This window comes from Nycticebus coucang, chromosome 4 (genome assembly GCF_027406575.1).
Source record: "Nycticebus coucang isolate mNycCou1 chromosome 4, mNycCou1.pri, whole genome shotgun sequence".
NCBI lineage: Eukaryota > Metazoa > Chordata > Mammalia > Primates > Lorisidae > Nycticebus > Nycticebus coucang.
In genome coordinates, this window is record NC_069783.1 from 130030933 (window position 1) to 130055342 (window position 24410).

Genomic DNA, 24410 nt, shown 5'->3' on the forward strand with positions numbered 1-24410 from the left:
CTGTCACCTGCTCCCCACCTGCTGTCCTGCTGGCTCCCACCCTAACCTCTCAGCTCCCGTCCCGGCGCCGAACCCTCCCTGAGCCCTCACCTCTCGCCCGGCTCGCCCTCCTGCGGTCCACAGAACTCACCTGAAGGATCTTGCAAGCGCACAGAGCATCCACGTCCGAGGCCACAAAGAGAAGCACCCTCTGTCCGGAAAGAGCGCGCGGGCTGAGCACCGCGACCCGACTCCTGCCCTTCCCCACCCTCCCCGTCACTCCGCGGCCGCTCCCCCCATCCCTTCTCCCTGATGAGGCCTCTGCCGGGGTCCCGGACTCGGAGTCACCTGGCTCTGGACCACCTCGTAGAAGTCTCTGCGGAAATCGGGCACGAACATAGCCACAGCGGGCAGACGTCTTGAGCTCGCTCCAAGAGTCCCGGCGCAGTCAAGACTCCCGCCAAATCACAGCTCTTCCCAGATTGGCCCAGGCTTCCCAGCCTTTTCTCTCTTCTGATTGGACCACTTGGGGGCGGGCACTACTCTTCCTCCATTCACGGCTGGAACACTGCGGCCCGCTCCCAAAGATGCGTCATTTCTGACGTAGGACGTAAACACCACACCCCGCCTCTCCGACTTGTTTTTACCCAGAAACCCAACGAACGGCAGACATCTTTACTTTGGGCAGAGAAGCCTACTACCCGTTGGGAACCTCAGGAGACAAAAATACACTTCTAGCCACATAAATTAAATTTAGTTATATATCGAATAAGGGTGGAAGTTGCATTTTTCAATAGGTGCTCGGTCTGGCCCGAAGGAGGATACCTAACTAACTTCCGCCCGAGTCCTTGATGGCTGAAGGAAAGACCGAAAGGTGTACGTGCATTCTGGGTAGTGTAGTCCTCCGGAGAATGGCCCCTACTAAATTCGTCTGGAGGGGAGGAGGATCAAAACGTAATTTCAAATAATTGTTAATAGAACTCAGACGGGGAACCCAATTAGGAAAGTTTATTTTAATAGCAATGCTAAGGAGGTTTTAGCGCCTAGAGCCGTCGTCTGTTTTTTTTCCTTTTCGCAGGCGCCGCTCGGCCGCGGCGCCGCCCCCTACCCCCGGGTCTCGGGTCCCGCACTTCCGGCGAACCTCTCGGCGCGTCCCGGCTTCAGTGCGGCCGCGGCTGCAGGCGGAGGGCAGGCGGCGGGCTCCTTTCGTAACGTTCTCTGAGAGAAGCAGCGTCTGCGAGGCGGTGTTCATCATGGTAAGCGCAGCCGGGCAGGGCTCCGAGGACGAGGAGTGGGGCCGGGGCCCGAGCTTGGCGCGTGGGGCCGGACCGCGGCGGAGATGCCGAGTCACCCGGGCCTAAGTCCGGCCTGTCTCGCCGACCCGGGGCGCTCCGAGGGCCCGGCGGACCCTGGACCGCGAACTGCCTCTGGTCACGTCCGCTCGTCTGGTGCTTGGTTCGCGTTCCCTCCCTGCGAGGCTCGTGCTCAAGGGTAGACAGAAACTTGCCTTCGTGTCCGCCCGGGGGTCTCGGAAAGAGCCGGGCGCGCAACAGGTGTCGGTGCGCACGGAGTGAAGGGGAATGCTCTCGGGGGTGGGAGTGGAGGCGGGCGCTCCCCGGGGACGGTCCACGGGGGGCTTCCTCGTGAGCAAGGACACCCCTCTGTCACCCCAGTTCCGCAGCTCTGTGCCCCTCGGGTTCACGTCTTCAGATGGGTGGACGGCGATTGATACTTTTTTCTGCTAGTTTATCTTTAACGCCTGCATCTTTAACGCCTCATGACACTTTCTCCCCTTTAATCCTTTACAATCCCTTTGGAGGCGAGGATTATTAATATAATTTTAACCAGGAGAAAACTAAGGATGTACAGGGATAGTTCACTGGAGGTCACAGAAGTGAAGAGAGGAGGTTTGAAGCCAAGTCTGGCTGCAAAACTCTCTTTTACCTTTCTACAGCATTGCCTTTCTGGAACCTCTTTATTTTAGTAAAAACAAGGAATGATGATTAGATCTTATCCAGCGTTTGTCATTGTCAAATCACGTTTCTGTTTCCAAGTTTGTCCACTTAGGAGAAACAATACCTCATACGTGCCAAGCAGTGTGCTTAGACACCCTGGACTAAGTATTGGTGTTATGTGGGGAATAGCAAGGCAGGCAGGTGGCGGGTGCCTGTAGTCCAGCTACTCAGGGCGACAGAGTAAGATGCTGCCTCCAAAAAAGTAAAAAAAAGAAAAAAGAAAACTACTGTGGTAGAGTTTCAGAGAGCAAAGAATCATCCAAGATTTTAGGCAGAAGCGTGCTATATTTGCATTTTAGGAAGATAGCTGATTCAGGTCGATAGTTTTGGGATTGCTAACTATTGCTAATAGTTTTGGGATTTGTAATTCAGTTAGTGGCTTTCTCAATATTTAATGTTATGTTGGAACCAAGTCAAAAAATATTTGTCTGTTATGACAGTTTTTTTTTTTGGGGGGTGGGGTGGGGTGGGTCAGAGTCTCACTATGTCGCCCAGAGTAGTGTCACAGCTCACAACAATCTCCAACTCTGGGGCTTAGGCAATTCTCTTGCCTCAGCCTCCCAAGTAGCTGGAACTACAGGCGCCCAACAAAACGCCTGGCAATTTTTTTGTTGTAGTTGTCATTGCTGTTTAGCAAGCCCAGGCTGGGTTTGAACCCGCCAGCCTCGGTGCATGTGGCTGGTGCCATAACCACTGTGCTATGGGCACCGAGCCTGTTGTGACAAATTTTTTTAATCATGGTAAAAGAAATCTTATTATCATAACCATTTTTTTTTTTTTTTTTTTTTTTTGTAGAGATAGAGTCTCACTTTACCACCCTTGGTAGAGTGCCGTGGCATCACACGACTCACAGCAACCTCTTAACTCTTGGGCTTACGCGATTCTCTTGCCTCAGCCTCCCGAGTAGCTGGGACTACAGGCGCCCGCCACAACACCCGGCTATTTTTTGGTTGCAGTTTGGCCGGGGCTGGGTTTGAACCCGCCACCCTCGGCATATGGGGCTGGCGCCCTACTCACTGAGCCACAGGCGCTGCCCATATCATAACCATTTTTAAGTGTACGTGTGTAGTTCAGGAGTGTGTAATATTTCTCATGGTTGTGCGACAGACCTCAAGAACTTTTTCATGTTGCAGAAATGAAACTATTCTCATTAAACAAAAACTCTCGGGCGGCGCCTGTGGCTCAGTGAGTAGGGCGCCGGCCCCATATGCCGAGGGTGGTGGGTTCAAACCCAGCCCCGGCCAAACCGCAACAACAAAAAAAAATAGCCGGGCGTTGTGGCGGGCGCCTGTAGTCCCAGCTGCTCGGGAGGCTGAGGCAAGAGAATCATGTAAGCCCAAGAGTTAGAGGTTGCTGTGAGCTGTGTGACGCCACGGCACTCTACCCGAGGGCGGTACAGTGAGACTCTGTCTCTACAAAAAAAAAAAAAAACAAAAACTCTCCCATTTCCTTTTTCCATAGCCCCTGGCAACCTACTATTTTCTGCTTTCTGTTTCCATGAATTTGGTTATTCTAGGAGTCCCTCGAGTCCAATTTAAGTGGAGTCATTTAAAGGCCAGGCACAGTTGCTCACACCTGTAACCCTAGCACTCTGGGAGGCTGAGGCAGGCGGATCTCTTGAGCTCGGGAGTTTGAGACCAGCCTGAGCAAGAGTGATAAAAAAAAAAGTCTCAGTCTCTACTAATAATAGAAAAATCAGCTGAGCACTATGGCAGGTGCCCATAATCCCAGCTGCTCGGGAGGCCGAGGCAAGAGGATCACTTGAGCCCAAGAGTTTGAGGTTGCTGTGGGCTATGATGATGCCACAGGTCTCTACCAAGGGCGAGAAAGTGAGATTCTGTGTCAAAAAAACAAAGCAAAACAGTGGAGTCATTTAAGTGTGACTGGCTTATTTCACTTAGCATAATGTCCTTGAAGTTCATCTGTGTTACAGCATCTGATAGAATCTCCTTCCTATTTAAGGCTGAATATTGTCTCTATATGCCACATTTTGTTTATTCATTCATCTGTCAGGGTTTCTTCCATCTTTTGGCTGTTCTGAATAATAGTGCTACAAATGTGAGTGTGCAGATAATCTCTTGGAGATCTTGCTTTCAATTCTTTTGGATCTATACTTGCTTTGGGAAACTCTCAAACTGTGTTCTTAACACTACAATAATCATCAACACAGGAGACTTTTGTGATCAAATGTGGACACCAGCTGGGTGTCTTCTAATCGAAGCCTGGTGCTGTGTACCTGGAAAAAATATTACAGGGTGAGGGCACAGTCCCCCGGCAACAGTCACAAGTCCAAGCCTCTGGAACTTCTGATTAACTGGCTTCAAGTTAGGGGTTCCCATCATCCACTCTTTGGGCTCAGTTAATTTTCTAAAGGCTAACAGAACTCAGGGCAACAATTAATTATGTTTATTGGTTTATTGTAAAGATACCACAAAGGATACAGACGAAGAAATAGGTAGGGTGAGGTATGTGGTAGGGTTGCACCATCCTCCCTGTGTTCAGCTGTCCAGAAGCTCTCCACACCCAGTCCTCTTGGGTTTTATAATCAACTGTGTCAAAATGTGATCAGCTTTCAAGGTGTGGGGTTGCAACGCGCTGTGGAATTAAGGGCCTTAGGACCTATAATCAGAAAGGTGGGGGAAGATGAAAGTGAGATTTTATATTCTTTTTAAACATCATAGTTACTCCAATGCAATAGTCCCACCTTATCCTTAGTTTTGCTTTTCATGGTTTTACTTACCCAAAGTCAACTGTGGTCTGAAAATATTAAGGTATTTTGAGAGGAGGGGACCACATCCATGTAACTTTTATTACAGTGTATCATTAAAATTGTTCTGTTTTGTTATCAGAATATTTGTTAATATTTTAGTGTGCCTACTCTATAAATTAAATTTTATCAAAAAGGTTTCGGACGTATTTGGCATGGCCAGCATTATTTTTTAATAAGATCACACTTCCTAAAAATGATGGAGACTAGAGCTGAGTGATTAGACTGGGCACAGCAGAAAGGATTTGGAGTTTGCCCAGGAAATCAGAGTGGTCTGGTTAGTGGAGATTTCAGTATGTGATGTTCTTCGGCATCGTTTGACAGCTTCTGCTACCTAGAGGTCTTTTGGCTTTTGATGTGAAGAAGGGCACGTTTGTTCTGTTCTAACGCCCTCTTCTCTTTCTTCCTTCTAGTTCTCCTTCAACATGTTCGACCACCCGATTCCCCGGGTCTTCCAAAACCGCTTCTCCACGCAGTACCGCTGCTTCTCCGTGTCCATGCTGGCCGGGCCTAATGACAGGTCAGATGTGGAGAAAGGAGGGAAGAGTATGTGCTTGTTTTTATTTTGAATAGTCACCTTTACCGCCCTTCTTTCTGTGATGCTTATAGCCTTCAACAGTCCTTACTTTGCATGTGGGAGCCAGAGGCTAGAATTACTGTGGAAATGGTGCTTGTCTCTGTCTTGCTAAGTGGGAGTGGGTGGGGTGCTAATTAACGATTAGATTGTGGCTGGTCGCTGTTCAGTTCCCAAAACAAGATACCGTCAAGTGAAATTCTTTATGAAGGATTTGTGAAATTCTGGTTGTCCTAACAATACTGTTTAAAACCTTTTTTTGACATAATAGAAACCGCTTCATGCCTTTGGTCTGTCTTTTTCATGTTTACTTTTTTAATACTTCTTAAATGTTCTCTCCACAGTAATCATGCCACCCTCAGCGCTGGATCAACTCAGTAAGTATTTTCTTCTAAGTGATTTGGGAGCTGAGAGATACAGTGTAAATGGTGATGTCAGGAATCGGCATAAGCTCCTCAGTACTTCCAGACACAGGTGTCCTTGGTCAACATCTGTTTGTGAATCGTCCCTGGAAGGTGCATGACCAGCCAAAGGGTGCTTGGTGGTCCTGGCCAGGGCCAGGGATTGTCCAGTTTCACTTCTGCCTTAGGTGCTTCAGGTCCCTCTGTCCTCCCCACCCCAGCTTGTCTTAGGATTCCATTAGTGTTGAATGAAGCGTGAGCATCAAGTGCCAGGGCAGCAGATGCCACTGGATGGGCTCCCTAGGTCTCCTCTGAAAGGAGAAATCAGTTCACAGAAGGGTACTACGAGGCAGATTTTTTTATCTTACGGGCCTTCTTCCCCTGAGCTCCCAACCCAAGTTCCTGAGCCCCACTGCAGTGGCTCCTCAGCATGTCCACACCAAACTTTGGTCTTCACCTAGAAGTTCTTATCAGGAGTGAGAAAGGCCCACGGATGCCTTTCTCAACCCAACCCCTGATGCCATGAGAGCAATCTGGAGACCTCATGCTGCAGCCCCAAGCTCCCTGGACATGGAAAATCCCAGCCACAGACAACCCTGGTCACGAACACAGCCATTGCTTTTTGAGACTTAGAGGTGTTTCTGGTGTGAATTCTTCCTGTGTAAGGCAGGAGACTGGAGGCTGGCCAGGGGGATGGGTTCACACTCAATCTTGGGGGCACATGGTGGCAGCTTGTGGAGAATAGGCACTGGCCCCGCTGTCACTTGCGTTGGGCTCACTGCCCTGTCTGACTCTCCAATAGTGATCTGGCCTCTCTGAACCCTGTTCTTTACCTGGGGACATCTCAGTGCTGAGGAGTCCTGTAGCAGGATTGCGAACAGGCCAAGTCCATCTGATGCCAGCCACAGGGAAGTGACCACTGAGCCGTGGCTGTATCCGGTGGAGGCCACCACTCAACCAGCAGGTGGACAGAGCCATGGAGCTCACGTTCTTTAGTCCAAGCTCACGGCCCTCAAAAAGACCCTGTTGTCACAGAGGCGTGAACGGGCCAGGGCATCTCCCTTTCCGATGTGCTGACCCAGGAGGCAGGCCCCAGGTGTAACCTCAGCACAAGTGTCCAGAGAGACTCAGGGACTGGGTCAGTAAGGTGTATATCAGATCAGCATTCAAATCTTTTTAGTGATGTCAGAAACCCTTTTATAAATGTCCAAATAAAATCTTACTGCCGTGTTTGGAGGAGGTAAGGGGTGCAGAGGGCTCAAGGGTACCCAGTACAGTTTGAGAGGCAGTAGTCTAAGAGACATGGGTTTCTCTTCCACTGGGAACAATCTCAGACCCAGTTCACCCTGGACCAGCTATGGGTCAGCTCCATAACTCTACTACTGGGAAGTGCCCTGGGGACGGAGGGCTTGTGGCTCCGTGCTCCAGTGTCAGGAGCACTCTTGGTAGCAGGAGGAAGTGCCTGTCCCTTGCCGCCTCCCTCGTGAGGTGCTGCCTCCGGAGGCTCTTCTCTGTAGCCCAGGCTCTTTACTTGGTTTTCTTTATTGGAACTTCCAGGGAGATCCCAGACAGTTTGCTTCACCTTTAATGCTGAATGGGACTTTTGTTAATGTATTGGGTAAAATGACAAGCTAGATGCTGCCCAGATGGTTGAATCCCCAGACACACATCAGTAGTCTGAGTTTTAATCCTGGCTACTCACGAGCTGTGTGGTCCTGGGCGTGGTACTTAATCTGTATACCTTAGTTTTCCCATAGATAAAAGGGAGTAGCGATAGTGCTACTCAATTATTCCAGAAAGACTGAACAAGGACTTGGTGGGTGGCAAAAACCGTTACCACCATGAGTAGCTCCCCAGGCCCCTCCCCCAGGGCCCTGGGTCTCCTGGGCCTGCCCGCCCACCCCTCTCCTGTGCTCCCTGCACCTCCTGAGTCAGCATGCCTGCAAATTATGTCTACTTGCCTCCACCCTCTGTGCACCCCCACCTCAAGGACCAGCAGAGTGAGGGGACGCCCAGCGTCGTGGCCCTGCTGAGAGCCCACAGTGTCCCAAAGGCCTGTGTACTAGGTTTGGCCCCATGCGGTAGCCTGGCCTGGGCTCCCTTGCCTTCCCCGCTACCCCTACAGCTATCCTGACCCTATCTGGTTCATGAACTGTTGGGGCAACTTTGGTCAGGCCGTCCCTCTGTCTAGAGTTCCCTTCTTGGCTTACCTGCCTAGAGACCAGCCTGGAGAACTTGGCCTCCATGAGCCTGTCCTTGTGGCCTGCCTGTGCTCTGCCCACAGCCCCTGGGCACGCTTTTTTTTTGTTTGTTTTGAGACAGGGTCTTGCTCTGTTACCCCAGCTGGAGTGCAGTGACATTGTCATAGCTCACTGCCGATTCCAGCTTCTGGGCTCTAGGAATCCTCCTGCCTCAGTCTCACAAGTAGCCTGGACTACAAGTGCACACCACCATGCCCAGCTAATTTTCCTATTATTTTTTGTAGAGACAGGGTCTTGCTATGTTACCGAGGCTGATCTTGAGCTGCTGGCGTCAAGCAGTCCTCTTCTCCTTCACCTCCCAGAGTGTCAGGGTCACAGGTGTGAGCCACTGCGCCTGGCCTGTTCGTTTTCTTTCTCACCTTTCTATTATAACTAGAAACCTTTAATGGACAAACCTTTTGTCCAGTATGTGGTTGGCCTTAAATTATTAATGAATAAGTGAACAAACATACCACTTTTTAAAATTGTGATTTCAGGAAATCACAGATCTGTGCCAGTGCTGCGTTACTGAGTCGCCACACTTCCCAGTCCTCTGGGCAGTGCCCTGTGCTGTCACAGGGAGTAGTGCGCCCCCATCCAAGGCACGCCTAGGGACTGAGGGAGGGGGGGCAATCCCTGAGTCTGCAGGCTTGCATGCCCTGAGGGGGGTAGGGGCAGCCTTGGGGACAGGGCTTGTCTTCCCAGGAGCCGTGCCTCACACCCTCTCGTCTTCCTTCTAGGCCGACTTAATATCACCTATCCCATGCTGTTCAAACTGACCAATAAGAACTCGGACCGCATGACGCACTGTGGCGTGTTGGAGTTCGTGGCTGACGAGGGCATCTGCTACCTCCCACACTGGGTGAGTGGGGCCACCGGGGCTCTGGAGGGTCTGTGCCCCTGGGCCTGTCAGGGTGGAGGGTATCGTAGCAGGGATAGCCGCAGCTGTGTGTGTGTGAGCCTGTGTGCGCTCAGGAGGCCTGGCCTCAGAGCAGGTGGCTCGGCTGCTCTGACCTTACTCGGCAAGAGGAAGGGGATTTAGGACGGTCCCCTTGCCTGCTGTGTGTTTGGCCGTGAGGCACACGTGGGGCGCTCTGCTGTGGAGATGGCCTTTGCTTTGACAGTTTCTCAGCTGGTTGCCCTGAAGTCACAGCCAGACTGTTCATCTGTGATTTCTTGGGTCAAGCTTTTTTAAATAATGGAGCAAGACCATGTTTTAAGTGGTCTAATAAGTACGATATTTAGGATTCTATGCTGTTTTCATGTGTCACAATTTTCAGACACTTGCTTGCCAGTGACTGAGCCTTCTAGAAACACCCCCACCCCCAGCAGGTCTGGGCACAACGCCCTCTTCCTGCATCCGGGCACTCTCTGTGTAGTGTTGATCTGAAGGAACTGGGGGTGGGATATCAGGGGCACCAGCACCGCCTAGCTGTCCTGGGGCTGCACACCTCCAAGAGGCCAGCAGAGCTGCACCAGCGCATCAGGGAGGGGCCCTCCAGGTGTGAGTGCCACATGGTGGCTCAGTCACTTGCTGCCTCTACCCCCTCGTCTCCCCAGCTCTGACATGCTGCCTTTGAAGCCCACAGTGGACTCGTGTGTCCTCTTTGTGTTGAGGAGTGCATGCTCCTCAGCTGCCAGACGCCTCTCTTGCTAGTCCCCTGTCACTGGTCAGCATACCTTGAGGAGGGGTGGACTTAATCCTTATATTCTGAGGTTGGTGTGGGTGGAAGTTCTGTAGGCCCTGCCCTCCTGCACCAGGTGACCTTGCCCTTGGCTGCTAGGGTGCGGCCGGGTCCCAGGCCCAGCCAATGCCTCCCTTGTGGGAGCACACGTGCCATGCTATGTCCTGGTGTCCCTCTGCTGGGCGGGCCTGCCTTGCCTGGCCTGTGCGGTGCCCTTGCACCTCAAAGCCTAGACACGACTCACCGACCCCCACCCCCCAGCTCGTGGTGCCCATCCCTGGCTGCTCTTGTCTGTGCCTGCAGGTGTCCCCTGGCCCTGAGGCTTGTTCTGCTCAGCTGCTAGAGCACCTGGCACAAGCTACTCAACGTGGCTGAGACACCAGGCCACCTCTGGAGCATAGAGATGAGACAGGAGGTGGTGATACTGAGGGTGCCCTGGACCTTGAAGCTTTGCCTTCAAAGACCTTGGTGTTTGGTGGTTGTTTGTCAAAGCTCTTGGACCACTTTGGACCAGAAAACCAATTTAATTCCTTTCTCTGAGATATCATGCCTCCTGGAAATGCTATCTGGGGAACCTGGAGCCAGCGTGGGGTGTGAGGCTACCTCTTCCTGGCTGACCTCTCAGCTCTTGGTGTGTGGTATGGGCAGGTGCCTGGCGTCCCCAGTTGCTGTCCCATGGCCGCCATGGGGTACGTGAGCAAGTACTTTCCCTTGGCTGATCGGAAGTTCCGTCCTAGCTGGAGCTCCTGAGTTTCTTCAGGTCACCTAGCCTGGGATGAGCCTGGGCTGGCGTTTGGAGCAGGTAGGCTGACCTCAACTGTGACCCCTTCACGGGATTTTGTACACATGCTGGGCCGGGTGTGTGCCTACTGGTACTTCACAGGAGCAGCCACACAGATTTCAAAAAAAGGTCTGCCAAAGAGACTGTGCTTCTGACTGTGGCAAGCAGACTCAGAGCCGTAAAGCACTTGCACCCTCCCCAGGGCCACCAGGACCCACAGCCACCACAGCCAGGCCTCTCCATCCTGCACGCCTGCCTGTGGCATCTGGCAGAGTCAGTGACCACGTGCTGTTTCTCAGCACGCCTCCCTCCATACACGCCCCCTCCTCTCCTATGCCCTCAGCCCCCTGATTCTTGGGCTATTAGAATCATCTCTTAACTGCTGCTCTGGGTGAAGCTCTCCTGAAAGGAATGACCCCTGGGGCTCACTGCAGGGCATCTGGTGCGGGCCGCGGCGAGGTAGTGAGTAGGGCCCTGCCAGGCTGGTAAGGCCATGATTTGATGACTATTGAACTGTCAGAGCTCCCATCTGGGTAGCCAGATATACAGAGGCTCCCTCATGTGATTCTCTCTACTCACGGATGTGTTTGGTACTCTTTTTAAGAAGGTTTCAAATAATAAAAGCAAAATTCCATCCCAGGACACCTACGGTTTCTCATTCCTGGCCTGTGGCCCGACCCCTGGCTCCCCGCACGCCAGGTGTCCATGGGTGCTCTCATAAGCCATCGTCCACTTTGCCGAGTAGTTCAGTAGAGGCCTGTGGGGGGCTTCTGTGTTGGTTTTCTGTAAGCTCCATAGGAGCTCTCTGGGGCATCTCTGGGGCCTTGTCACCATCCCATGGCTTCAGCTATGGTGGGCTATTTCGTGAGCAGTCAGCCTCCCCTTGCACTGTCATCTCCTCCCTCAAGTTTGGCCCTTTGCCCCACGGCCTTCCTTCCTGTGAGTATGGGGAGTACGTGCTTGGGGGAACACTCTGCCCCTACGAGGCCCGGTGCCAGTGCCCTGTCTGGGAGGCCAGGCAGGGGCCTCAGTAGCACCCTTTATTGGTCTTCTTCCTTCCTTCCGTGATTTTTTTACCTCTTCTGTGATGCTGTATCATGATTAAATTACATGTCTTATCTCAGGCTCCTCTTCTAGGAACCCAGCTAGATCAGCCTGTCCCGTCTGCAGACAGCAGTAGTTGCAGAGGCCAGTCAATCCCCAGGAGTCTCACATGGTCACTTCTTCCATTCAGATGATGCAGAACTTGCTCTTAGAAGAAGGGGGCCTTGTCCAAGTGGAGAGTGTCAACCTTCAGGTGGCCACCTACTCCAAATTCCAGCCTCAGAGCCCCGACTTCCTGGACATCACCAACCCGAAAGCTGTGTATCCTTTGGAAATAGAAGGCGTGACAGAGGAGAAGCGTACTGACAGCCAGTCAACAACAAGTGCTTTGCTGAACCTGCAGCTGCTTTGGGGGCCGTGTGCTTGTTTGGGATTGAAGTTGCAGCTTGAGAGTCATGGTACTCAACTGGCAGGTCTCCCTGTCCCTGGTGGAGTGTGCTGGGTGGTCTGTGCCTTGTCTGGTCACGTTCCAGGCACTTCTTGGAAGCCACAGCAGAGCTCCTCTGTGAGTTGGGCTGAGCCACTTGCCACAGAGCCCAGAGTGCAGGACGTGTCTGATGGAAGGATGGGACAGCTCGTATACCTTCACCCTAGTGGTGGGTAGCAGTGATGAGCGCGTTTCTGTCTAAGTAAGCAGAAGAGAAGGAAGGTGCTAGGTTCTAGTGGACGTTTTTAGGCAGACATTTGTGTCAGGAAGTAGATGGTCTAGGTGAGTGGTGCACTCTGTGCTGTGATTGAGTCCTCCAGTTCCATGGACCTGGTTTGCCTATTTTTTTGTTTTCTGAGACAGAGTCTCACTTCGTCGCCCTTGGTAGAGTCCTGTGGTGTCACAGCTCACAGCAACCTCAAACTCTTGGACTTAAGCAATTCTCTAGCCTCAGCCTCCCGAGTAGCTGGGACAATAGGCACCTGCCACAATGCCTGGCTTTTTTTTTTTTTTTAATTTTATTTTTTGAGACAGAATCTCACTTTGTAGCCCTCAGTAGAGTGCTATGGTGTCACAGCTCACAGCAACATCAAACTCTTGGGCTTAAGTGGTTCTGTATCTTCAGCCTCCTGAGTAACTAGGACTACGGGCATTTGCCACAACATCCGTCTAATTTTTAGAGACAGGGTCTCGCTCTTGCTCAGGCTGGTCTTGAACCCGTGAACTCAGGCAGTCCTCCTGCCTCGGCCTCCCAAGTACTGGGCTTACATGAGCCACCATGCCTGGCAAAAAATGCATTCTTAAGAAAAAACAAAAGCTCAGCTGAACAACATGGATAGGTTGTTAAAAAGTTAAGCCTGTGGCTCAAGGAGTAGGGCGCTGGTCCCATATGCCGGAGGTGGCGGGTTCAAACCCAGCCCCGGCCAAAAACCACACACACACACACACACAAAAAAAGGGCAGCACCTGTGGCTCAAAGGAGTAGGGTACTGGCCCCGTATGCCGGAGATGGCAGGTTCAAACCCAGCCCCGGCCAAAAACTGCAAAAAAAAAGCTGCCTCCCTCCCTGTCTGCCTACTTTCACCAGGGCATCCTTAGACGTGAGCTGCTGTTGGTCAGCGGGCCATGTCCTGGGTGCAGATGGCTGTGCTCAGTCCTTCACTGACCCAGTCCTGGACATGATGGTGTGTTGGGCTCCCAACTGGCCAGGTCCTTGATCAGGGGGTTGTGTGCACACTGCCCCCAGCATCATCAGTGGTGGAGGCTTCCTGTCCCACAGGCAGGGGACGTAACTGAGTCCGCAGGCACCGAGTTTGCTGTTGGTGACTGGGAGTGTGGCCTGCCCTGGTTTTCTCACGTGATGTGATGCAGACTCACGCTTTCATAGCGTAGTTGACTTAGTGTGTGGAGAAGCAGTGTCACTTTCATCATCTGAGAGTTGGCTTGGTGTTCCTTGGCTGGCTGAGGGTGTGGATGAAGCATTCTTAGTACAGAGCAGAGAAGTACAAGCAGTTCTGGGTCTGACCCTTGGCCCCCCAGCTGTGGGGTCAGGGGGAGGCATGAGGGAAGGGCACTGCTACCATGTGCCATTCCCTGTGCAGAGGCAGCGAACGCTTACCACACACAGCACTTCCCACAAAGCTGTGTTCTGGAAAGCTTGGAGCAAGAGAAGGGAACCCGGACCGCCTTGCTCTGCCAGCCTCTGAGTTAGACTCTGGGAATCACGGCCAGGATGTGGCCTGTCATGGGCAGATTCTGGAGGCTTCGTGTCTGACCTTTTATGTAAAAATAGTTCCACAAATTGATGATGACGATGTAGTTAAAATATTCCATGTGAATAAACATTTCCTTGTGTGGGCATGAGGGTTGCATAGCCTTTAAAAATTTGTACTTACTGTTACAAAAAGGGCTTGCTGGTTACTTCTTCCTTTTTCATTTTTATTTTAGAATATACCCCTAAAATTTGGTTATCAGTTTAAAAGATAGAAACAACAGGCTGGCTCGGCTCCTGTAGCTCAAGCGGCTACGACGCCAGCCACATACGCTGGAGTTGATGGGTTCGAATCCAGCCTAGGCTCGCCAAACAACAATGATAACTACAACCAAAAAAAAACCTGGGCATTGAGGCGGGCACCTGTAGTCCCAGCTACTTGCAAGGCTGAGGCGAGAGAATCACTTAGGCCCAAAAGTTGGAGGTTACTGTGAGCTGTGACACCACAGCATTCTACCCAGGGTGACAGCTTGAGACTCTGTCTCAAAAAAAAACAATAGGCTGGGCACAGTGGCTCATGCCTATAATCCTAGGACTCTGGGAGGCCAAGGTGGAAGTATCCCTTGAGTTTTAAGACCAGCCTGAGCAAGAGCAAGACCCTTTCTCTACTAAAAATGGAAAATTAGATGGGTGTTGTGGCCGGCGCCTGTAGTGTTAGCTACTCGGGAGGCTGAGGCAGGAGGATCACTTGAACCTAGGAGTTTGAGTTTACTGTGAGCTAGGCTAATACCATGGAACTATAGCCTGGGCAACAAAGTGAGACTTTGTCTCAATTACCAAAAAAAAAAAAAAAAAGGTGGAAACAATAAGTATAAATGAAGGAAAGCATCTTTGAACATTTGAGGGGCCCTTATTCAATCTTTTTTTCTTCTGTGCTCCCATTGGATTTTTTACTTCTATTTATGTATGTTTGTATTTATTTTTAAGACCCTGGGTATAGTGCTGTGGTGGCATCATAGCTCACAGCAACGTCAGTCTCTTGGGCTCAAGAGATCTTCTTGCCTCAGCCTCCCAAGTTGCTGGTACTACAAACAGTTGGCTGGCTAGGGTTTTTTTTTTTTTTTTTTTTCTTTTCTATTTTTAGTAGAGACAGGGTCTTGCTATTGCTCAGGCTGGTCTCAAACTCGTGAGTTTAAGCAATCCAACCACCTCTGCCTCCCAGAGTGTTAAGATTACAGGCATGAGCCATTGCTCCTGGCCCCACAAAAGTTTTAAAAATTACCTTTATTGGGCAGTGCCTGTGGCTCAAAGAGTAGGGTGCCAGCCCCATATACCAGGGGTGGTGGGTTCAAGCCTGGCCCCAGCCAAAACTGCAAAAAAATAAATGAATTTAAAAAATACATGTATTAAAAAAATAATAAAATAAAATGACCTTTATGAGGTATAATTTATATACAGCAAAGGGCACACAGTTTTCACCAGATTACCCGTGTAATCTGTCTTCCCATAGGGTGCTTTCCTGCCAGGCCGTCCCTAACGCCTGGCCCCAGCACTCTCTCAGCTGACGTGCAGCCTCATAGGTCTTTCTCAGGGTGTCACGGGAACGGGATGTGGTCCTCTCTGTGTCTGGTTCTCTGCCCGCCTTTCTCCCAGTGTGGCATTTGTAAGGCTCACTCGTGTCATTGCAAGTCTGGCTTTGTTCCTTCTTCATTGCTAAGTTACACTTCATTGTCTTAAAGCTGTGTGTTTTTAGTACCAGTGTTGTACACCCTGTCTACTAATAATTCTACTACTAAAGATTCTGTAACCCATCCTGGAAACTTGTCTTGGATTTAAGGTATCTGTCTTGCCATGCTTCCTTGACAGTGTGTGTCTGCAGATTAGAAAATGCACTGAGAAACTTTGCCTGTCTCACCACTGGGGATGTGATCGCCATCAACTACAACGAGAAGGTGAGCCCCGCTCGCTGAGTCATGTCTGACAAGAGCCAGCTGCCGTGTCCTTTCTGGTATTCAAATGGAGCTTTTTTAAAAGCAGGTTGTGCCTCAATCTTCCTACCTAATTACTGCCTACTGTTCGCTTTTTTTAAGTCTCCCTGGGTTCATGTTCAGAGCCCTAATTCATTCAGAACTCTGTTTTGAGGATGGATTGTATTTGTAGGTGAATGAACTTAACACTTATTATGTGTTGTTACGTATTATGAGGTATTAATACACTATTATGTATTATGAGGTAAATATACCTCGTAAAGGCATTAACACTGTATTATGTGTTATACAATACTGTTCTACATTATATATGTAATATAATCAGTCATACGTTGGGTATACCATGCTGGCAAGACTACTGATTCTGCCTTGTCTCCCCTACGCCTCTAGTTTTGAGCTAAGCCCAGAAACAACCCAGCTGAGTCTTTGTCCTGGCTGTGCCCTCCCCTGGAAGCAGACAGGTCGTGCAGTGGGGCCCAGTGTCACGGGGCGCCTGGGAAGCAAGCTCCTTCCCAGCACTCTCTGGTCCTTGTCAGCCTGGGCCCTCACCACCATGTCTCAGCTACCTGGGTCAGCATGTCCCTCCCTTGGGGTCAGCATGGGGAGCAGCTTCTTCTTGGGCAGCTGCCTTACATTTGAGGCTTCTAGTGCTGATAATCCTTATTCTTTGGTTTCGTAGTTATAAGTCATACTTTTCTATTTTTTTATTGACTAAGAAATATTCTTATTGCCTTTAGCTTTGGGGGGAACGTTTTAAGTATTGTCGTCTTAATAAGGTCTTACAATTAATTACAGGCTTAATGTTATTCTTAATGTTAAGGTAATTACACTAAAAATAACTCTTGAATTGGTAAGAGAAATACTGTTATTTTGCATGTTACAGCATAGATGAAATGAGGTCAGACACAAAAAGGTAAATATTGTATTGTACGATTCCACTTACAGTGGTCACATCTCTAAAGAGAATGTAGAGTGGTTGTTGCCAGAGGTTAGTGGGAAGAGGGAACTGAGAATGAACATTTTAGAAATCTTTGCAGTGATTTGGAATTGTCATAAACCCCAGCATGTGGCCACAGCACCAGTCCCTGGTGAACTCTGGGGGTTCTTCTGTGAGCTGTATCTTGCTCCTGTGCAGAGGACCAAGTGTCAGTCCAGGACACTGGGCCTTTAAAAAAATGGTCCTTCATAGGCAATTTGAGGAGTATTAGCCTAGAAAAGTGGCTCCATGGTATTTTTAATATCATGCCATAGATGAAACTAAAAGGAAGGTGTCACAAGAATACTCGGCCTTATTACATGTAGTATACTAACTATCCTGGCATTTCTAGTGGGCTATCGTCCAGTTTTTTCTTCTCAGCTCTGCTCTCAACCCAGCTGGTCATAGAACCCATTGGTTGTGTTGCGCAACCTGAGACACAACCGTAGAGATGTCAGCACGTGTCCCAGGAGACACATACAGATGTTCATACGATTGGAGACAACCCAGGTGCTGAGGAGACAAATTATGGTACATCCGCACAAGGACATGCTTATTCTTTTCTATTCTTTATCTGTTAAATAATTAAGGCACTTTTTTGGGGTGAGGGGCAAGTTCACTTGGGCTAGAGTGTTAGGGCCTCAGCCTTCCTCACTGCAACTCAAACTCCTGGGCTCAAGCAGTGCCCCTGCCGCAGCCTCCTTAGCTGGAACTACAGGCACCTACCACAACAGCCAGCTAATTTTTCTATTTTTTAACAGAGTCGGGTTCTCGCTCTTGCTCAGGCTGGTCTTAAGCTCCTGAGCTCAAGCGATCCTCCTGCTTCAGCCTCCCAGGGTGTTAGGATTACAGGCATGAGCCACTGCACCTGGCTGAAGATACTTTTTAAAATACACTGGGATCCTTCTGTAGTTCATAAGCATGATGAATGGGTTTTCATGCACACGCGTGAGATGTGCCTCCCACAAATCTTGTTACGACGCCGGCACATTACCCATCTGACATGAAAAAAATAATAAATATACTGGGTCCTGTTTAGGTTTTTGTTAGGAAGCCAGACAACCTAAAATGATGCAGGAAAAGGTAGATAGGGCCACTTCTAGTTTTTATGTGTCTGAACTTTTTAATGTGTGTTTGATATGAGGTCACTTAGACACAGTGACGTATCTGGTTTTTAAATTCTTTTCCTGTTGGCTACATAGTATTTCATTTGACCAATCTATTGATAGGCATTTTGGGTACAGATAGTCCCCAACTTAACTGTGGTTCTGCTTTGAGCTGGGTGATTTTGTCCCACTGCAGGCTAATGTTAGTATTCTGAGATCATTGCACGTGGGCTAGGCTGTAGTGTTTGGGAGGTTAGATGTGACAAATGCGATTTTTTTTTTTGCAATTTTTGGCCGGGGCTGGGCTTGAACCCACCACCTCTAGCATATGGGGCCGGCGCCCTACTCCTTTGAGCCACAGGCACCGCCCCGACGAATGCGATTTTTTAACTTAAAATATTTTCTACTTAGGATGCATTTGTTGGGATATTGCCTCATCATAAGGTGAGGAGCATCTGTGCATCATTAGCAATATTGGAATGAGCATTTCTATAATTTTCTCCTTGGGTACATAGATAATTATTTACTTAGAATGAATCCCCAGAACTTTCTGGATTAAAGGTCATAGTGTCTTTTGTAACTTGATGCATAACTAATAATCTGACCGCATATGGGGAACAGCCTTTGTCAAGCAAAGGGCAAGAAAGGCCACCCCTCACAGCCTCCTCCTCCTAGCGTGAGGTACCGACCACTTGTGTCCTGGGTGCGAATGGAGTGTTGACCTGAGGGCATCAGCCCCGTGTGGTGCTGCAGAGCTGCCTGACTATTGTTTACGTTCTTCCTGCAGATCTACGAGCTGCGGGTGATGGAGACCAAACCTGACAAGGCTGTGTCCATCATTGAGTGTGACATGAATGTGAGTGCTTTTATCCTGTTTCAGTGAGCTCTGGCTCCTGAGAGGATGGGCAGGTGGTGGCCTCTATAGGCCAGGGCCTCAAGCGTATGTCACAGCCCTGGGGACTGTCTGGGTGACGAGAAGTGAGATACAGTCAGAATGTCATAAGGAGGCCACAGACCTTGTGATCTGTCTCAGGCCACTTTGCTGCCAGTGCTGGGGTGGCTAAATCCACCTTTGGCTCTGCCCTGCCTAGGAGTGAACAGTCTCATGAGCTGAGGAAGCCTCCTGAGTAAGAACAAACTATGATGCTGGGCAACGAAGCCAGTGTCAAGAAGTCACACTGTCATGTAACATCCTTAGTGACAAAAGGCTAGAAATGCAGGCAGATCAGTGCTTGCCAGGGCTTAGAGCTGGTGGAAGAGGCTGGGAGGCAGCTGCATGTGGTTATAAAGGACAACATGGGACCCCTGTGGTGCTGGAACTGTCTCAACTGTGGCAGCTGCACAGTCCTACGTGGTGGTAAAGTTGGATAGAACTAAACAAACGACATGTAAGCCAGGGAACTGGAGCAGTGGGTTGTGCAGCAACATGCTACTGTGAGTTCATAAAATGTTACCATCGCATAACACTGAGCATTGTACAAGGCCCGGTTGCAGTCACTCCTCACTGCAGCATGTGAGTCTGTAGTCATCTCACACATAAAGCCAGTGTGGACGTGTCTGAAAATTGTACTTTCCATCTTGGAAACACAGGTGGATTTTGACGCTCCCTTGGGCTACAAGGAACCCGAAAGACAAGTCCCGCATGAGGAGTCGACAGTAAGTGTTGTCTCCACCCCGTTCTGTAACAGTGCTACTCTTCCTCCCGGCACCTGTGGGAGGCCTCTGCTTCCCTTCCAGTTCTGCTCCAGGGGGCCAGCCTAGCAGTGGGGACTGGGAGCAGCTATGGAGCAGGGGAACAGGAGGCTGAAGGAGGAAGCTCACCCCCTGCTTTTCTGTCTCCCTTTCAGGAAGGTGAAACTGACCACAGTGGCTATGCTGGAGAGCTGGGCTTCCGTGTGAGTCCTGGGCTGCTTGGTTGACTCTCTTTGCTCTGGCTGTGCCCTCTGCTCCTTGGGAACAGGGCATCCTCTTCAAGATGTTCTTGGTCACATTCTGTGGGCATCAGAGGGCTGAGCCCCTGGGTACTTCAGTTACCAAACTCTTTCGTATCCACTTCCTCCTGGAATCTTCCCAACAGCCTCAACCATTTTTTTTATTTTCAAAAATTTCTAACCTACCAAAGAATTTCAGTAGCACAATAGACATACAGATACCCTTCCCTTGAGTTCACCAAATGTTACTCTTAAATACATTTGGTTTATCTTTCTTAAAACATTCTCCTTTTTTTCTGTCTGCACTGTTTGTAAGTTGTGAACATGACCCTTAGCCTAGCTGCTGGCCAGGAAATGGGTGGAGGTAGCTCATGTGTGGGCAATGGGGTGCCAGGAGGCAGCGGAGGGGCAGGACTGAGCAGACAGGAGGCCGAACTGTGGGATGGACATCAGAGGCCTTTGCCCACTCACAGGGACTTCAGCTGGGTGGTGCTGCAGAGGCAGGGGCCAGACCTGTCAACTCAACACTAGCTGTTGGCAGTCCTTGGACCAGGTGGCTGTCTTCAGCTCAGGGCAGTCCCCTAAGGGGCTGGGCAGAAAGCTGCCAGCTGCCAGCGTTCAAGCAGTAGGGGAAGTGAGGGCTTCAGTCTTGAAGGGGTCTGGGCAGCACCCTGGGGACCTCTGAGCAAAGCACGTACATGCTTGCTCTCAGGGTTCATGGTGCAACTCTCCCATTTGCCCATCTAGGCATTCTCTGGCTCTGGAAATAGACTAGATGGAAAGAAGAAAGGAGTAGAGCCCAGCCCCTCCCCCATCAAGCCTGGAGACATTAAAAGGTAGGTCCATCCTGGCAAAAGCCTTGTCATCCAGGGAGGATCTCTACCAGCCCCTGAAGTAGGGCAGCCTCACTCCAATTCCAGAGACAAAGCCTGGGCCTGTGGTTACTGGGGGAGCTAAAACCCCTACCTGCTCCCTGTGGTAGGCTGGAACACACACGTCCCTGCTTCTACTTGGCCTGCCCGGGACCACAGAGGGCTAGCCTCCTCCAGCCTCCAAGTGGCTTTCCTAAGATGTGCACCTGATCAGATCTCTCACTCAATCTTTCTAGTTCCTCTTTGGTGACCTGCCTGTTTTCTTGTTTTGTGATTTTGAATAATCAATCAGGTCACATTATCTCAAGTCCACTAAGAGGAGGAGGCAGGAGCTGCCTGTTGGGTCCCAGGACCTTTGGAACAGATCATAGGGGCAGGGATGGGGTGTGTCAGCTGCCTACTGTCTATGTGTGAGCAGGAGGGGGATGCTGGAGAGGGAGTTTTGCCCAGTCTGTTAAGGAGCGAAGTGAGTGTAGCCTATTCAAGAGGATCTGTGAGGCTCTGTAAGATACAGTGAGGGGCCCCCCCAAGCCGTCAGGTGGCCCTTCACCACAGGAGGGTCCAGAGTCTGCAGCCCCTGCCCCACACCCAGTGTCTATGCCAAACCAGGAAACTAGCTGCCTCCACCTCCTCCCTGGGGGGGGAGGGGGGGTGTTTGGGTGCACAGAGGGCTGGCTACAAGCCTGGCTGGGTGCAGCGAGCGGCATCTGTTCTGTTTACTGTCCTCTTGGTTGTGGAAAATGAATTTTTCCTGTTTTGCTTCCTGGAACTCACACTCCTCCTTGGTGTCCTTTACAGAGGAATTCCCAATTATGAATTTAAACTCGGTAAGATCACTTTCATCAGAAATTCACGTCCACTGGTCAAAAAGGTTGAAGAGGTGAGTGTATTTCATTAGTAATGAGAAGTTTTATTTGCAAGTGATGACTGTGGTTCTTACCATTCTGAGTAGGGGTGTTTCTGTCATGTTTTCCCCTTTTTTGGATTGCCTCTCTTCTCTGCTCACCTGCCTTTTCTGCAGAGCTGGTGTGGATGCCGAGGCCTTGCAGCATGGGAGGCAGGCAGCCTGTCCTGGGCGGGGCTAACCCCAGGCTCTGGCATCCGAAAACTTCATGTCCTGGGTGGGCCTCACATTCTAACAGAGACCTGAGCTTCCAGTCGCTGGACACCAAGTGGGATGTTTGTAGAAGAGAGGATGGTGGGGACTGAGTATCCTGCAGACATGGGCACTGTGGCCACATGGCCAGGCCCAGCAGTGACTAGAATGCAGTCATCTATGTGTGGTATGGATTTCTAGAACACCAGCACTTCGTATCTATTGCTTTCCTGGTTCCTTTTCTCAAAGAAGTGGACCTTTGGGGATTCAGGAATCGAGCCGAAGGCAGATGTGTCATGAGCCTGTTGCAGATGGGTTGCAAGACCCATTACCAGTCTTACTGACTACTGAACTCTTCCCCTCTAGCCCTTGAGGGGGTTGAGGACAGAGACTACTGTGCTTTTTACACATTCCAGCCACCTCACACATACTCTTGGCCTCTGTGTTCCTCAAATTCACGGTATTGGGAACTTTGCAGGCTCAAGAGCAAACATGGTCCCCAGTCAAACCTCAGCTCCTTCGAGCCACGTCCAGCCTTCACGAAAAGCCAGTGCCTGAAAATGAGTCCACAGAATAATAAGGCATTCATTTTTAATCTTCAGGCAGTTTCTGAAAATAATATTTTCTTCTCACACCTAGGATGAAGCTGGAGGCAGATTCGTGGCTTTCTCTGGAGAAGGACAGTCATTGCGTAAAAAGGGAAGAAAACCCTAAGTTGGAACTGTTGGCTGATTGGCAAATAAAAGAATCGATTACAGCATACTGACGTTTAGTTACTGGCTCTGAAGGGCTCCTGTCAGAGAATGCCATGTTACATCAGGCTGGTTTAGTTACCTAAGAATTACCAGGTTTCACTTGGAAGTGGAGCAGCAGGATTTTGGAGTTATGTGCCTGCTATGGGGAAAGATAAAGAGCTGCTCTAAGGTCCTGCAGGCAGCCACCTCCTCGCCACTTCACGCTTTCAGCTGGAGGAAGCTCCCACTGCCTCAGAGGGAGTCCCCTAACTCCTAACAGAATCAGTGGAGGGCACTGCCTGTTTGACTTGAGGTAGTCTTTCTTCACTTAGCCCTTCTCTTCCCAGGTCAATGGGGTAGGCATTGTTTGGCCTAGAAAAGAATGGTTTAAGTAGATAGGCACTCTATAAATAGTGGCTGTCTCACTACTTTGGCTGCAATTTAAGTATTTGAGAAAGGGTGTTTCTATTTTTAGTTTACATAATTTTTCAACAGCACCACTCCTCAGAAGAACCTGATCTGAACCAGTTTACACTTTTTATTTCATAGGGAAGTAACTGACTCCCTATAAACCTGTTCTATGGGAAAACAACCCCAGGGAGAAACACAATGTTAAGGTTAGAATGAATAAATGCTAAAGATACGTTCTTTTAACTTCTTCCTTACACGCACTCTTAATTTTAATTTATTGATCATCCTAGGTTCTGCTGGCCTGTTGTTGTTTTTGATTAATATTAATTTGATCTCAGGTCTTCATTTTCTATAACGTGAGATCTTTTGACATGCTAATCCAATTATTTTAAATTTGTTCATTGCAAATAATTCTAAATCAAGAATTTCAAATAAAAACAGGCAATGACTAAAACATGGATTGCCTCTAAATGTTTGATCAGGTGGTAACACGGATTGGAGGTTGGGCCATTGACCAGGAACGGAAAAGAGACCATCTTGCAGGTGTCCTCACCCTGTCTTGCTGTTAGAGTACAGCTCTTCTCTGGCATCTCCTGGAGAACGTAGGCAGAAACAAGGCCCAGCAGGTACCCCCACCTACAAGCTCACCCTGCTTGTAGGCAGAGGGCTCTCACTCTTATCAGGGCTTCTCTCAACAGAAGACACGAGGATGCCTTCTGCAGGTTGATGGTCCCAGGGTTTGCCAACATGTCCTCAATGAAGAGTGCTGAGAGTCATGAGGTTGAAGGCTGAGCCGGTGGCACAAACCATCACTGGCAACACACATGGTTTTGGAAGGCTAAATGCTGTGGTGACTGTCGGACTCCACGCAGATCTCAGCAGAGGTAGAAGCCCTCCTTAGGTAGACAGCTTCCAGCTGCAAGACCACATTGGTTAATAAGTTGTCATTGAATACATAATGAAGAATGTTACATTAGGTGTTGGTCTTGGGCTTTTGTCTCCCTAAGCAACGCCTCCTCTGTATGCAGTGAAACAACAACTGGTCCTTTGCTGGAGGCACACTCCCCTGCCTAGGCCAGGATGGACTCCACTGTTGTGGGGGTGGGGTCAACTGGAGCAATGGTCCTGGTCATTCCTGCTGCACCCAGGCCTGTCGCCTTCCTCTCAGTGTCCTTGGTTGAGCCAACCACGATGGCGGGACCCCTGGTAAAACTGCAGCATTCTGACCCAGCGTCATTCCTGACAGCAACTGCATTGTAAGAGACTCCCAGCAGATGACTCGATTCAGAGAAGTTGGAGACCACCTGGAGGTACGGCCAGGCATTACATTTCTGTAGATCTAGCAGCCTGCCCTTAGACTGCCCGTTGCACATCTCTCCTGTTTATAAAGGTTCCATGTTTCCCACACCCGCAGAATAGAACCTCACCGGACACGCGGCGCTCGCGCACGTGCACCCACCCCACGTGGAGTGCCTCCATGCTTTTGACCCACCTACGGCTGTCCTGGGGACGGGCTTTCTCAGCCTCCACTGCAAGTCCGGGTTCCCCAGGTTGGTCATCCCCCGCCCTAGGCCGCTCGTGTCCCAAATACACAAGTCAGGCCCAACCAGCC

The 24410-nt window shown here is 50.1% G+C and overlaps 2 protein-coding genes and 1 non-coding gene across 4 annotated transcripts in view; 2 read left to right on the top strand and 1 right to left on the bottom strand.

The window, feature by feature from the left end:
- CDC45 (cell division cycle 45) overlaps positions 1-442 on the bottom strand; it is a 38024-nt gene extending 37582 nt beyond the window's left edge. The window contains exons 1-2 of the mRNA XM_053587507.1: positions 328-442; positions 131-190 (exon numbers count right to left, since the gene is read on the bottom strand). Coding sequence (XP_053443482.1) covers positions 131-190; positions 328-378 — 111 coding nt within the window. The 5' untranslated portion in view covers positions 379-442. The remainder of the gene's footprint in view (positions 1-130; positions 191-327) is intronic.
- A 659-nt stretch (positions 443-1101) lies between these two features.
- Positions 1102-22410, top strand: UFD1 (ubiquitin recognition factor in ER associated degradation 1). 2 transcript variants are annotated; one of them, XM_053587508.1, is made up of 12 exons: positions 1102-1235; positions 5175-5307; positions 5680-5712; positions 8717-8838; positions 11677-11807; positions 15564-15636; positions 18542-18610; positions 19345-19410; positions 19602-19649; positions 20433-20521; positions 21356-21437; positions 22293-22410. In XM_053587508.1, exons 1-12 carry the CDS (start codon positions 1233-1235, stop codon positions 22365-22367), a joined length of 924 nt encoding a protein of 307 aa, XP_053443483.1. In that variant the 5' UTR covers positions 1102-1232; the 3' UTR covers positions 22368-22410. The 2 variants fall into 2 exon arrangements, with proteins under 2 accessions (XP_053443483.1, XP_053443484.1); XM_053587509.1 differs by having other exon boundaries at positions 1165-1235; positions 5175-5281.
- Positions 17549-17652, top strand: LOC128585284 (small nucleolar RNA U13). Its single transcript, XR_008380001.1, has one exon. It is a non-coding gene; the product is annotated as a small nucleolar RNA U13 (small nucleolar RNA).
- Positions 22411-24410: the final 2000 nt, after the last annotated feature.